We start from the raw sequence: 14,725 nt of genomic DNA on the forward strand, positions 1-14,725 counted from the left end.
GGTTGTCCTAAAAGTTCCCTGTAAAGCCTTCGGTTAATTCAAAATGCTGCAGCTAGAGTGCTAGCGGGGACTAGAAGGAGAGAGCACATTTCACCCATATTGGCTTCTGTTCATTGGCTCCCTGTTAATTCCAGAATAGAATTTAAAATTCTTCTTCTTACTTATAAGTGTTATGTGCTGACGCGGGTTGAGGAGCGGACCTGCGTCTGACTGAACCCAGGGCTAAATAACCAGAAAGCGGTTCCAAAAACAAAACATTTATTTCCCTTTCCGTGCAATAATTGTGTACAACATAATATATAGCTTGTCTGGCGGAGTGAAGGACGGCGCGCTCTCCAGCGCCCAAAGGGATCGAAGCCCGGTGCTTCTGGACTCAAATTCACCGCCAAACACCCCCCAGGTGGACACGACAAACTGACTCTGTGAAGGATAGAAGAGGTGAGGTAAGTCAACAGCTACAACTAATATCCTTCAAAGGCACACGCTATCAGCAACACATTCAGGTCTAACTTTAAGCTTTATGTAAATGAGCAGCTTCTCACAACAGGTGGAGGATCATCAGTCCGCACGCCACGGCCGTGAGAAGCGAGCTGCACAATTGTCATCAATGTTCAAATATACTGCGTAACAAAATACCAAATTACTATTAACACTTATTCAGACAATCAATCACCTCTGATGTGTGCTGACAGCATGTGTCCCTCACCCGTCCTCCTTCACAGGCACGATGTGTCAAACCCAGGCGCGGTCCTCAGCGTCTCACAAACGAACGTCACAAGGTCGAGTTCCCGGCAATTCTGCTTGAACCAGTCATGGCTTAAATGCAGAACGCCATCTAATTATCTGCTTCAGCTGAAAGTCCTTAAGTCTGCACGTGAGCATCATCCACAGGTGCTGCCAATAATGTTGATGAGGGTGAAGGATTCTTCTGCCAGCACCTTCTCCACAGACAAAAACCAGTTTGCATACCACCTGGAGAGCAAAGAAAAGAAAACAACACAAAAACATCCAGCCAAACCCCCCAACACACAACAATAAGGTTTTGAATAATCAGGTCCCATCTTATCTTAGGAACCTCATAGTACCATATCACCCCAATAGAGCGCTTTGCTCTCAGACTGCAGGCTTACTTGTAGTTCCTAGGGTTTGTAAGAGTAGAATGGGAGGCAGAGCCTTCAGTTTTCAGGCTCCTCTCCTGTGGAACCAGCTCCCAATTCAGATTAGGGAGACAGACACCCTCTCTACTTTTAAGATTAAGCTTAAAACTTTCCTTTTTGAAAAAGCTTATAGTTAGGGCTGGATCAGGTGACCCTGAACCATCCCTTAGTTATGCTGCTATAGACTTAGACTGCTGGGGGGTTTCCCATGATGCACCCAGTGTTTCTTTTTATTCACCTCTTTTTGCTCTGTATGCACCACACTGCTTTTAATAATTGGTGATTGATCTCTGCTCTCTTCCACAGCATGTCTTTTTCCTGATTCTCTCCCCTCAGCCCCAACCAGTCCCAGCAGAAGACTGCCCCTCCCTGAGCCTGGTTCTGCTGGAGGTTTCTTCCTGTTAAAAGGGAGTTTTCCTTCCCACTGTCGCCAAGTGCTTGCTCATAGGGGGTCGTTTTGACAGTTGGGGTTTTTCTGTAATTATTGTATGGCTTTTGCCTTACAATATAAAGCGCCTTGGGGCAACTGTTTGTTGTGATTTGGCGCTATATAAATAAAATTGATTGATTGAATTGATTGACTTACAGTATGTACACGTGATTTCTTGGTTTGTTTGTTTTTTCATTTTTAATAAATGTGCAAAAATCTAAAAAAAAATTCACATTGTCATTATGGGGTATTGTGTGTAGAATTCTGAGGAAAAAAAAATTTCATCCATTTTGGAATAAGGCTGTAACATAACAAAATGTGAAAAAAGTGAAGCGCTGCAAATACATTCTGGATGCACCGTAGACGTCTTTCACACACATGCCCTAGGAGACTGTACGGAGAGTATCAGCTGTCTGGTGCTCCTGAAGCAAACGGACAAGTTACTGTTGACATTTGGTGGCATCCCTTATCTGGTGATGCTGGCCTGTCTTGCTGAGTTTCACACTGATACCAGATGGGTCCAACCCTGTGATCAGGAGGTTTGGCAGCAACGCCCTGCAGCTGGGGGTGTTCTAGTATGTTGTTACCATGATAAATGCTGAAATGTTTTGCAGTTTCATCAAATAATGCTCCACAGACTTTCCTTTCTGGTTGGTAGGACGTGCACTGCACAGAGAGAAAAGAAACGTAAAATACATCATCATTGTGGCTTCACTCCCACCTAATTACACACTTACTGAAGTTTAAATCAGACTAAATGTTAAAAGACAATCAGCTGACGTTTACCTTCTTCCTGACTGATCCTGTTCAATCACATCTGGATGCATTAGAACACTATGGAAGCTCATGGTCATACTGCTGTGTGCTGATTTATCCACATACAGGATGGCTGGTCAGCAGCTGCTCTGCTTTACCGTTATTCACAGCAGAGCCACACGCTGGATCCCAATATGAATTAAGTTTATTGGTTAACTCTACCAACAGGATTGATGGAAAGGGAAGACAGATTTATTATTCTTAGTGATAAGGCACAGTTATCACCAAGGCTGAACTCCTTCATTACTGCTCAGGTGTACTTCCATTCTATCTGGCGGAAGGCTTTTTGAGGATTGAGGGCAAGAATCAGCATTTTATAATCTTTGTTGTATCTGGAAGACATTCATCAACCGCCTTACTTTAAAAACCAAAAATCTTCCTGGAAGAAATCCAGTTTGCTTGTGGTGACTGATGGCCTGACCAGGGTGAACCCGCCTCTAGCTGACTGCAGGGATAGGAGTGTCATTATGGAATAAATAGTCTGAGATTAAATCACTTGTTTGGTGATTAAGTTGCTGGTCACTGAGTAATAACGTAAGTCTGTGATTTTAATGTTGGAGTGCCCTGATCGGTTTTGAGTTCAGCTTCTGTTTTGTATATTTTTCAGCTCCTCTCACCGCTTCTTGAGCTCTGTGATATGGGACTTCTGATGAATTATACTATAATTTAATAATTTAATTTAAACCATATATAACCATAATTTAATTTAATTTTACTGCTAGTCTACATACTAAAATACCTATACTACAATCTTCTCCTGAATTAATATTTAGGTTTTAAAACCTACTCCTGTATATCATATAGTACCATATTTATTGTATACGTTGTTACCATATGTTGTAATTGTTAGGTTTATTACCCTTATTATTTAAATATCAGTTATATTCTTATCTTTCTTATGTCTTGTTATTTATTATTATTTTATCCTTTTTTTTTGAGCCGCTTGGGTGGGTAGGGAGAGTTCCCATGGGATAAAAAAGCTTTTCAACCTACCATCCCTGGTTCTCAAGACCGGGCACTTAAGTGGCTCTACTCTACTCTTTTCTACTCTTCTATTTTACTCTTCCTTTTTAGATATTTAGATATACCTTAGTATACTAGCATAGTTCCACCTTAGAAATGGAATATAATATATTTATTCATTTTTTGGTCTCATGGCAGCAGGGCTGGTACTTTTTGGCTTATGTGCTGTCCTGATCTACAGAAAAATTGGCAAGACGGCGGCATCAAGAACCACGGGCCCTCGCTTGTCCGTCATGATTAACGAGGTTGGCAAGGCAGTGCATTCTCAGACTGCGTTGACTCTTGAACTCAGATGCAAATTGGATGACACCTTGGAGCTGATGCGTGCCTTGCAGTTGAAGCTGAAGGTTTTGGAGGCCGGTGAATATTCTTAATTCATAATTGGGAATATTCTAAATTCATAATTGGGATTTGGTTGTTCAAGTAGAACTGTTAAAAGTGTTTTTCACTGCTCAGCTACAACACTCCAGGCTTATCTAGCCTCAAGGACAAATTGCCCACTGTTTACCTCCAGAGGAATTTATTCAGGCCTTGGTGAGATTATTTGGCTCCATTCTTATCTCAACCCACAAACACAATAAACTGACTTACACATGGACTGAAGCATGCTCCAGCTTTTCCCTTTCACCTCCCTTCCTTCCCCCCCTGCGGCAGGAAGGGGTATTGTGTGTAGAAATTTGGGGGAAAATGAATTTCATCCATTATGGAATGGATACATAAAGAAACACACCACATATCCAAAATGTCGTAACTGATGTTCACTCCCCCACAATGCAAGTGATACTTCCCATGTAGTCTCCATAAGCAACTGCTGGTTTGGCACAAAGTCATTCCAATGTTGCCCAAGGATCCTTCAAAAGAGACCTGGTACAAGAAACATCTAGTTATTGCCTTACTTCACTGTTTAGAGTCCAAGTGTCTCAAGTATACAGCAAGTCTGGAAGAACCTTGACCCAAAAGACTTGGCCATTCAGACATCAGCATTGTCAAATACCTCAATCCAGTGACATCATGCCTCCAAAAGCTCTTCCAGGGCTTCTCTCAAAATCATTTGCACACTCCAAACTGTTTCATGACAAATTGACAGTGAACCAAAATGAATGCAGTGTAGCACAGAGGTATTATGAACATTAGTTTACTGGTTAGCATCCAAGTCTCACAACCATAGAATAAGACTGGATGCATTAGGAACCAAAAGACTTGAGCCTTCAAAGATATCAACATAACCAAAACACCTCCGTCCAGTGACCTCTTGACTCCATAAACTCTTCCCAGGTTTCTCTCAATCTCAAAGGCTGAGGACACAGACACATCACAACATCACCACTAAGACAACTGAATGTCTCTACAAGGTCCACACTTTCGCTGCACACATATACACTTGCGATGGCTGAGTTCAGGAAGTCATTGAATGCCTGGATCTTGGTCTTCATCCAGGCCAATCGCAAGCAGATGCTCCGTTTTCTCACTCAGCTTCTTCTTTTGTTGGTCTGCTTTTCCCAGTTCTTCTATTTCCCATCTGTTTTACAGTCAGAATCCAACCGTGATTTCAAACATTTACACACGCTGTACAGATATGTGCACCGGCAACATTTCCTGTATGTTCGTTTTGTAAATTGTTTTGTAATTTGTGTCTGTATCATGGCCCAAGCAGATGGTCACTCTTTTAAGTCTGGTCTGCTTGAGGTTTCTTCCTCAGAGGGCATTTTTCCTTACCACTGTTGCTCTGGGGGTTGGTAAAGTTAGACCTTACTTGTGTGAAGTGCCTTGAGGTAACCTTGTTGTGATTTGGCGCTATATAAACAAATGAAATATGAGCACGATGCACGATGTTATGTGAAAATGTACCTAACCCTCAAATGTGCTTTTCTTCTCAGTCATTTATAAACATTTGGGTGATTAAAACACTGAAGACACCAAGATGAAGCAGCTCTCTTTACAGTTGTATAGTAATGAATCATCATAATTGTATTAAGAAATGGGTCTGTGAAGATTTTCAAGTTCAACAACAAATTACAGAAAATGAACTCATTACTTATAATGTGTGGTAACATTAGTATTGTTTTCCTTTAGTGAAGAATTTCATCTAAAATATTTCATAGTTCCAATCTTATATTTATATTTCTCATAATTATTATAGCTTATATTCCCCTTAAGCATTAGTGGATGATTACATATCAACTTGACCTTTAATGATATCAATAAATTAGACGATCCTGCAGACACACAGTTATAATCAGTTTATTTATGTCAAAAAGGACAAAGAAAACTGTAATCTGTGTAATACACTAAAGATCCAAAATTAACCTAAATAACATGTAAATAAATTACGTATGAAGGAATCATCATCATTTACAGACCTTCTTCCATTGTATGAACAGAAATGACATTAAAAACTTTTTAGTAACAGGTTTATTTGCTTTTTTAATGACATATGTAATCAGAGGTTGACACGCTGTCAGTAAAAAAATATCTCTGAGAGGCTCCACCCTGTGAAGGAAGCATACAGATAAGCTTTAGAGACACGCCTTCAGTCGCATTAAGATATGAACCCAATATTTTGCTCTTAGTTAAATGCAAATCAAATCAATAGTAAGGCCAAAATATCTATTGTCCTGCTTTTTTCCCAGCATGTTGCTGTGTATTATCAGAGCATTAATAGCACATTTCAAAATATGAATATTATATTAATAAAATTATTTGAATTAATTAAATTCTAAAATTAAAATTACATTAATAAAAAAACTGTAATTACTGCAGAATAACTGGGAAACAAATCAAATACTGTTATTTACACTAACATCTCAGAATTATTTAAATTGCTTAAAATGCTTTGTGTGTGTGTGTGTGTGTGTGTGTGTGTGTGTGTGTGTGTGTGTGTGTGTGTGTGTGTGTGTGTGTGTGTGTGTGTGTGTGTGTGTGTGTGTGTGTGTGTTGTACAAATGGAATTCAGTACTGATATGATAATATAACCCCAAATCAGACAAACCTGTGATGATATGGAAAATGCAAATCAAATTTTTAAGAAAAGAAAAGAAGTGAAATAGAATTCTGAATTCTATTTCACTGCAGACCATATGAACCCAAAAATATTTCAGATTTTTTTTGCAGGCTTTAAATGCATAAATAGATGTATATTAACAAATTAAATGACATCACAAAATATGAAATATCTTTGGTTCATACTGTCTGCAATGAAACACAAGCCAAAGTAAATGTAAGGATTACTGTATTTTATTTATTTATTTGTATACTTTTTTCCATTTTCCCTATTGTCTCAACCTTTCTGTTTTGGGGGTTGTAGTAACGTGTAGTTTTCAGGTGGAGATCTTGTTTTTGTGTAATTTGTCTACTTTAACAGATTAAAGAATGCATGATATATTGGTTTGTTGTTTTAAGTAAGTTGTTTGTTCCACGGAGGTCACAGGAGTGGGGCTTTTATCTCATGGGGCTTGCACTGCCTCTGATGGTCATACAGCCATATCTGTGAGGTTGTGGGTGTCCCCTTGTACTCGTTTGCGTATAAAAACCCTGACCAGCTGGTGCTGATCACTGCATTCAGCAACAACCAACTACAAGCAACATGAGTCTTAATACTACAGACAAAGAGGTGATCAACAGCTTCTGGAAGAAGGCGTCCAGCAGGGTTGATGAAATCGGTGCCGATGCTCTGGGCAGGTGACTATAACCTCAAATTAACTGATGTCACTTTCTTTGGTTGTTGTTGGTCATACTCACTGTTCGACTTGTATTTATTATCCAGGATGCTGATGGTCTACCCTCAGACCAAGACTTACTTTTCCCACTGGAAGGACCTGAGCCCCACCTCTAAGTCTGTGAGGGAACACGGAAAGCTCATTATGGCTGGAGTTGTACTAGCAGTGACCAAAATGGATGATCTGACTAATGGGCTTCTTGACCTCAGTGAGCTGCATGCCTACAAACTTCGAGTGGATCCTGCTAACTTCAAGGTCAGTGTGACAAATAAGTGACGGTTAACAATGTAAAACTGCGACTTTGAGTTTTTGGTGCCATTTTTAAAAGCTATGTTAGTAAGTGTAAAAATACTTGTTTCTGTTCTGCCAAATGTGAATCATGGATTTCCCCAAAGCATCCTACTACAAGACACTTTTGAACAAACCAAGGGTGTGTTGTGTGATTTGACCAACATTTTATGTTCTTTTTACTCTCTCTTAGATTCTTGCTCACTGCATCATGGTGGTCCTCGCCATGATGTACCCTACAGACTTCACTCCAGAGGTCCATGTGTCTTTTGACAAGTTCATGGCTGCTGTGGCTCGTGGCCTGTCTGAGAAATACAGATAAACAGCACACATTGTGTGCCAACAACAACAACACTCCCCGTCACCTTCAATATGAAGAATAAATGATCAAATTAAAAAAAGAATGTTGTCTGCAAGTTTCTCTTCTATTTCAGTGTACTTTTTTGTTCATGTTGGGTACATTATCATTATTACTATTATACATTTCCAATGCAGTTATTATTAAATTATAAATACTGTGCTATACGTATTCAATATGAGATGTTCTCTGACTATAGTACGAGAACCTGTGAGATGCAGTTACAGTGTATATTTTTGCCCTACATCAACTCACTGATGAAAATATGTCATCTTTACGGCACAAATTGATGCCACCCTTTTTACCTGATTCATTGCTCTTGAATATCGCATTTATTATGTATAACTATATATAAAATCATCTTTATTTGCATCAGGCATTGTACGTAGGGTACCAAGTCCTACATCAATTTCACAGCTCATTAACAGAGATTCGTAGTTATCAGGGGAGAACTCAACTCAACTCAACCTTTATTTCTAAAGCATGTTTAAAATGACAGCAGTTGACCAAAGTGCTGTACAGAATAGAAAAATGGGCACCAAGTCACCCCAATCATAAATAAATAAATTAAAAATAACAATAAAATTACAACAGGCAATAAAACAAATAAAAGGCAAAGTAAAATAAAGAGTAAAAGTAGTAAGAAACAGAGATGCACTTGCTCATTAAGGAAAGGTCAGAGAAAAGAAACAGGTTTTTAAAGAGGGCTTAAAAGTCTCTAGGGACAGGGATGATGTAATGTTGAAGGGGAGACTATTCCAGAGCTCTGTTGCCTCTAGTCTTTAGTCTGGTTTTAGGCACCTCCAGCAACAGTTGGTCAGAAAACCTTAAGGCTCTGGTTGGGGTGTAAGGAAAAAGAAACTCTGAAGGATACACTGGGGCCAGGCCACTGACTTTAAAAACCATTAAAGGAACTTTAAAATCAACACAGGAATGGACTGGAAGCCAGTGAAGAGTGGCCAAAATGGGCATAATGTGGTCCTAGTTTTTATTTCCTGAAAGAAGATGAGCAGCAACATTCTGAATAAGCTGGAGGCGGTTTAGAGAGGTCTGATCCAAGCCAACGTACAGAGAGTTGCAGTAATCTAGTCTACTTGTGACAAAGGCGTGAATAACCTTCTCAAGGTCAAGCCTAGCAAAATATGGCTTGGACCTGGCTAAGAGACGGGGTAACTTGTTCTAACAACAGCACTGATCTGCTTATCAAATTTAAAATGGCTGTCAAAAATCACCCCAAGGTTCCTCACAAAGGACTGAATGTGGGAACCCAGGGGACCCAGGGCATCAGCAGAGCAGGCTGTGGAAGTGCTCCCCCCAAACAGAATAACCTCCATCTTGGATTCATTAAGAATTAATAGATTAGCACTCATCCAAGCTTTAACCTCACTCAAACAAACCAATAATGGCTGGGTATAATAATTGGGTCATTGCCTAACAAACTTAGTGGCGAGTAAATCTGGACATCGTTGGCAAAGCAATGGAAAGATATTTGGTATTTTCGAAAGATACCGCAGAGCGGCAACATGTACAAAAGGAAAAGAATACGACCTAGCTGCATCTGAAGAAAAGTGGCCCAGCTGCACAGAAAAGCGCCGCTCTATGACGTACGAACTGAACCAGGTGAGAGCAGAGCCTGTAATGCCCATACACTGCTTGAGACGACGCAGCAGAATCACGTGGTCCACTGTGTCAAAGGCAGCTGACAAGTCTAAAAGCATCAGCATGGCAGGACTACCTGAGTCAGCAGCTAAAATATAATCATTAAAAACTCTCAGCAGAGCACTTTCAGTGGTATTTCTGGGTTTGAAGCCAGACTGAATCTTTTCATAAATGTCATGCTGAGCTAAAAATGACTGCAGCTGGATGCAGACCGCATTCTCTAAAACCTTGGATAAAAAGAGGAGTTGAGTTACAGGCCTAAAACTTCCTAAAATTTAAAAGGATGTCAGTCGACACTCCTACATTAAATGTAAGCATAAGGTCTTGGCTTGAAATGGGTATCTCTTTCATTTTTACAACTTATTGTAACAAGAAATAACTACAGTATCGCGCTCATAGAGTGCAAACCTCTGCCAACACTAGTTTCCAATTCCACAAAGTTTTACCATGGAAAAAATTTTTCAAGGTCAAAGTCCTGTTAAAGGTGTCTTTTCATAAGCTACAATATAATACAAAATATCGATCAAAAGGGCTTTTCAATGTTGACCTGCAGTGAAGGCAGAAACTGTAGGGGGTAACAGAGCTGAAGGAGCAGTAGGTACGAGCCCACAAGGTGAGTCTGCTTTGTGATCCCAGAAACATGAATCAGACTTCCAGACAATCACAAAATGGAGCACTTGGCTGGTACGCATCAGTAGATTTTACTTCTGTCGAATTGTAGTTGTTTGTGAAAGCTGGGTCCAAATCGACTGGCACAAACAATGTAAAGCATGAACCAGCACTGCAAACAACAAAATATCAGGAAATCAGACATTTGGATGAATGAAAATGAGCCAATATTCTGTTCAGTGGGCTTCAAAGTCAAAATAGCATACTTCAAAATGCTGATAATCTCTATTTCAAAGAATAAAAAAGACAAACAATGACATACAGAGATGCTGCCATGTTGGGTTGTTGCTTGCCAACAGCAATCTTGGCACCCCACCACCCCCACGCATTGCATTATGAAGAAAATAATTGGACAGGAAATGACAAAATATTTAGGAGATAAGTAATTGCTTAGCCACAGTAACCATGGCAACCCCCACACAACAATACTACATACCCAATTACATAAATAGGGAGATATTAAAATAAGTAGGGAGAGTTCCCATGGGATAAAAAAGCTTTTCAACCTACCATCCCTGGAGGCACCTAAGTGGCTCTACTCTTCTTTTTTAGATGTTTAGATATACTTTAGTATACACTGGTAGAGTTCTACCTTAGAATTGGAATGTATAATAGAAGATATACCTTACTGAATTTTCATGGCAACTCCCACACAATAATACTATATACTACCCATTTACATAAATACGTCTGTCCTTACACACACACACACACACACACACACACACACACACACACACACACACACACACACACACACACACACACACACACACACACACACACACACACACACACACACACACACACACACACACACACTTTAATATGAAAAAAGGGATGGGAAACAGATTGTCCAAATATTTACGGACCTTCTAAATTAAAAGTTCCCCTTCCTGCTTTCCTTAATTCCTTCCTTCCTGTCCGCAATATCCAAATAATTAGCAAACATTAGTTCATCATGTTAACTGGATAAAAGTAATGATCAGTCAAAATCAAAGTTCATTTAAAAAGATTAAATATGGTTTTAATGTGACTCAGTCCTGTCTTTGATGTTATTGATAGCTTTTATCAGAGACAAAGCATTGGTTTCCAAGCATCAATTCACTTAAAGGGCATATGGCACTCTAATCAACACTATATTTTAAAAAATTAGAACCAGATTATGAATCATTGTTTCCAACGGTTGTGCGAGTCCCGATGCAGCTGATACAAATAAAATTAGCCACACAGCATCTGAAAAATGAACACAGATTCAGAGTTATGTTTTGCCATAAAAGTGACGTATCCTCAGGTGCCACCTAAACATTCCTCCAGGACACACAATCATTCTGGACTGTTTTTGTCTCCAAATGTAATACGACTTCAATATGGCTTTCAAATCAAATTCTTGTATTTTGTGATCAACAAATGTCCGTCTCCGCCTCTTTGTAACCCGTGGTGTGTTCAGAAAAAAATAAACAAACAACATCACATACATCTCAATATGACTAATCAATAAGGATAATTACATACGTCACAGTAGTGTCTCTGATTTCACTCCTGCTGTGTTCATACACAGATCATGTAGAATTATTGTTCCACTGTGTGGCGCTGTGTTTTGTCCACAGAAAAACAGTGTTGCTGCTTGACACTGGGGCTCCTGGCAGCTTAACATAGCTGTCGGTTTAACTCAGCTTGGCCAATAACACAAACCCTGAAGCCAGTCCATATCCGGTTCCCCTGTTAACAGGGGTAACTTGTCATCACATTGTGTCCGACTCCGTGATCACAGAATTGGCTTCCTCAGTGCAACTGGCCGGTTTCCTTCATGTAGCATCTTAGCTTAGCATGGTGTGATGTGACGCCATGGCACAAACTTGACCAGTTCCACGCTTTCGGGAGAAGAAACACACTTTATCAAGAATTTTCTCCTGGCCAAACGAAAAGAAACTTTAAATTCTGTGGTCCACACTGTGCTGGGCTTCACTTACTGCTGCTTGTCCAAGATATACTATAAACAAGTCTCACTTTCCTCTTCAAAATGTTATCTTTGGAAAATCTGTCCACCTAATAAGCAACACTAGTTGTTTTAGTACATCCTACTAAAACACATATTTTAACAATTTTGATGTATTCACTACATCCTCAAAAACACCGATTTCACACTGTAAAAAATTCAGTTTTTCTCCATTCATTTCAACAGAGGCGCTCAAGGGGCCGTTACCGTACATGATGTCAGCAAAGTCCACATTCCTTACAGCTTGATGTTTCTGAGCGCTTATCAGCAGCAGGTGAAATTTCTCCATGTTTATTTATGACTTAATTTCTCTGGGCATATAGTACCAAAAATAAAACGCAATGCATCAATATTTTCATAATTCTTTCTTTAGTTAGAATAGTCAGTTCATTTGACATTTAATTTACTAGTGATATGCACTTTAAGAAGCAAAGTGAGATAGAGAAATGTCCAAATACTTGTTGACTGATGTCTACATCAACGCAGAGTATCAGGGAAAGTGGGATGGGGTAATGTTCAAGTACTTATGGACCTGAAGTATGGGGGAAAGCAGGATGGGATAATGTTCAAATATTTATGGACGAAAGTATGGGGGAACATGGGATGGGGTAATGTTCAAATACTTATGGACCATAAGTATGGAGGAAAGTGGAATGGGGTAATGTTAAATGGTAAATGGACTGCATTTATATAGCGCTTTTTCATCTGCATCAGACACTCAAAGCGCTTTAAAATTATGCCTCACATTCACCCCGATGTCAGGGTGCTGCCATACAAGGCGCTCACTACACCCCGGGAGCAATAGGGGATTAAAGGCCTTGCCCAAGGGCCCTTAGTGATTTTCCAGTCAGGTGGGGATTTGAACCCATGATCTTCTGGACTCAAGCCCAACACCTTAACCATTAGACCATCACCTACCCTATGTTCAAATACTTATGCACTTGAGAATACTTCAAAGCTGGGGAATGGGACTGGGGGTTGCCTAGCCACCATACTGACAAAGGCAAACAATCACAAATGTCTATGAAATCTTGCACTCAAACAAGGCCTGGGTACCCTGCTAGTTTTACATAACTCTTCACGTTTTGTGCTACGGCTGCAGAAACACAGATTACACATGAATTATTTTATTAGCTCTTCCAAGCACGTAATGTTTTCACCCATATTTGTCAGGTGTGTGTTTGTTTGCAGGATAACTCAAAAAGTAATTAATGGATTTCAATGAAATTTGGTGAGCAGATAGATAATGTTCCAGGAAATAACTACATAAATAATTAAATTTTGGAGGGGATCCAGAATATATATTCTGGAACTGAGATCTGGAAGAACATTTGGCACATAGCAACATTTAAGTTTTTTGTTTTGTTTTGTTTTCTGGTTTGCCACATACAAGCATCTCATGGATCGTCAGATGGTTTTGAATGCTGCACCTACAGTCCTGATTGGGACAAGGAAGTTTGACCATGTTATTTTTGGTCTCCCTTCATTGGCTTCCTGCTCATGCTGGGTCTGATTTTAAGCTAGGGATACACTGATATCACTTGTTTCCAGAATAAATTATAGTATGAGTACATACATTTGGGTACTTGTCGATACAGATACGAATACGAATACTTAATGATACCATTACAGTTTTATGATGACTTTGAAATCATGTTTTATTTCCATCAGTGGTTCCTTACTTTTTGACTGGAACTGATCCTGGACTGGACACATCCATTGCAAAAGCCGGCGGGAATGGTCAGAATTACAGCGGGAGTGGGAAGAAAAATATAGTCCTGCTGAGGGATCTAGTTGAAATCACGCTGCACTAAAGTGGTATCGGGTGTCATAGTTTTGGAGCGGTTTTATGATTAAAAGTATAAGTAAATGAATATGGTATCATCTTATTGAAGATAATGTTTTCATTATCAGATTAGCTTTTCAGATAACTTTGAAAACCATCATTAGACCAATTATCTTCAGATAAGGTTTGGTCCCTAACTTTTAGACCACTAACATTTTTGCAGACATAGCTTTTTGTAGTTAGATGCACATTTCAAGCCTCTACAAACAGAGAAGAGCTGGTTCTAGTAGAACCTGGTCTATCCTAATACTAATACGCTGGCACGAGCACCCAAGTCATCCAGAGGCATACAGTTTTAACTTATGGTTAAAAATTTAACGAAACTAATTTCAGACAAGTTATTTAAATTAATGCCACGTCTGAAGTTTTCTAAAGTGAAAATATCAGATATATGTTTTAGTTTTAAAGTAATGCACTAATTTTGAAGGTTTTAGTGTGGACATGCTGTGCCCAGTGCATTATGGGTATTCACAACAAAAGAAATGCTTTTGAGACGCTCTGATTAGGCTCCACATGGACAACAGCATTAAACTCTTTGTATATTGTGCCTAAAACTCTCGTGAATATATTGTCTGGGTTTATAGACGTTGTTATTGTGTTTGTTTTATGTACAAATGCCAGAAGAAGCCCAGGTTGCTTCGCTAAAAGCCGAAAAGTCTGTTAAATTGTGATTCAGGCCGTATAACTGGTGTCAAAATGCATAGAACACTGCCATCTACTGGCGACCGGTTATATCACAGTGTTGTGGACCGCAGGATTTTAAA

At 39.4% G+C, this 14,725-nt stretch overlaps 1 protein-coding gene across 1 annotated transcript; it reads left to right on the plus strand.

Moving 5' to 3' along the window:
- The first annotated feature begins 6,944 nt into the window (after nucleotides 1-6,944).
- Nucleotides 6,945-7,839, plus strand: LOC117527907 (hemoglobin subunit alpha-1-like). Its single transcript, XM_034190414.1, has 3 exons — nucleotides 6,945-7,104; nucleotides 7,190-7,397; nucleotides 7,624-7,839. Exons 1-3 carry the CDS (start codon nucleotides 7,010-7,012, stop codon nucleotides 7,750-7,752), a joined length of 432 nt encoding a protein of 143 aa, XP_034046305.1. The 5' UTR covers nucleotides 6,945-7,009; the 3' UTR covers nucleotides 7,753-7,839.
- Nucleotides 7,840-14,725: the final 6,886 nt, after the last annotated feature.

Source organism: Thalassophryne amazonica, chromosome 16 (genome assembly GCF_902500255.1).
Source record: "Thalassophryne amazonica chromosome 16, fThaAma1.1, whole genome shotgun sequence".
Taxonomy (NCBI): Eukaryota; Metazoa; Chordata; class Actinopteri; order Batrachoidiformes; family Batrachoididae; genus Thalassophryne; species Thalassophryne amazonica.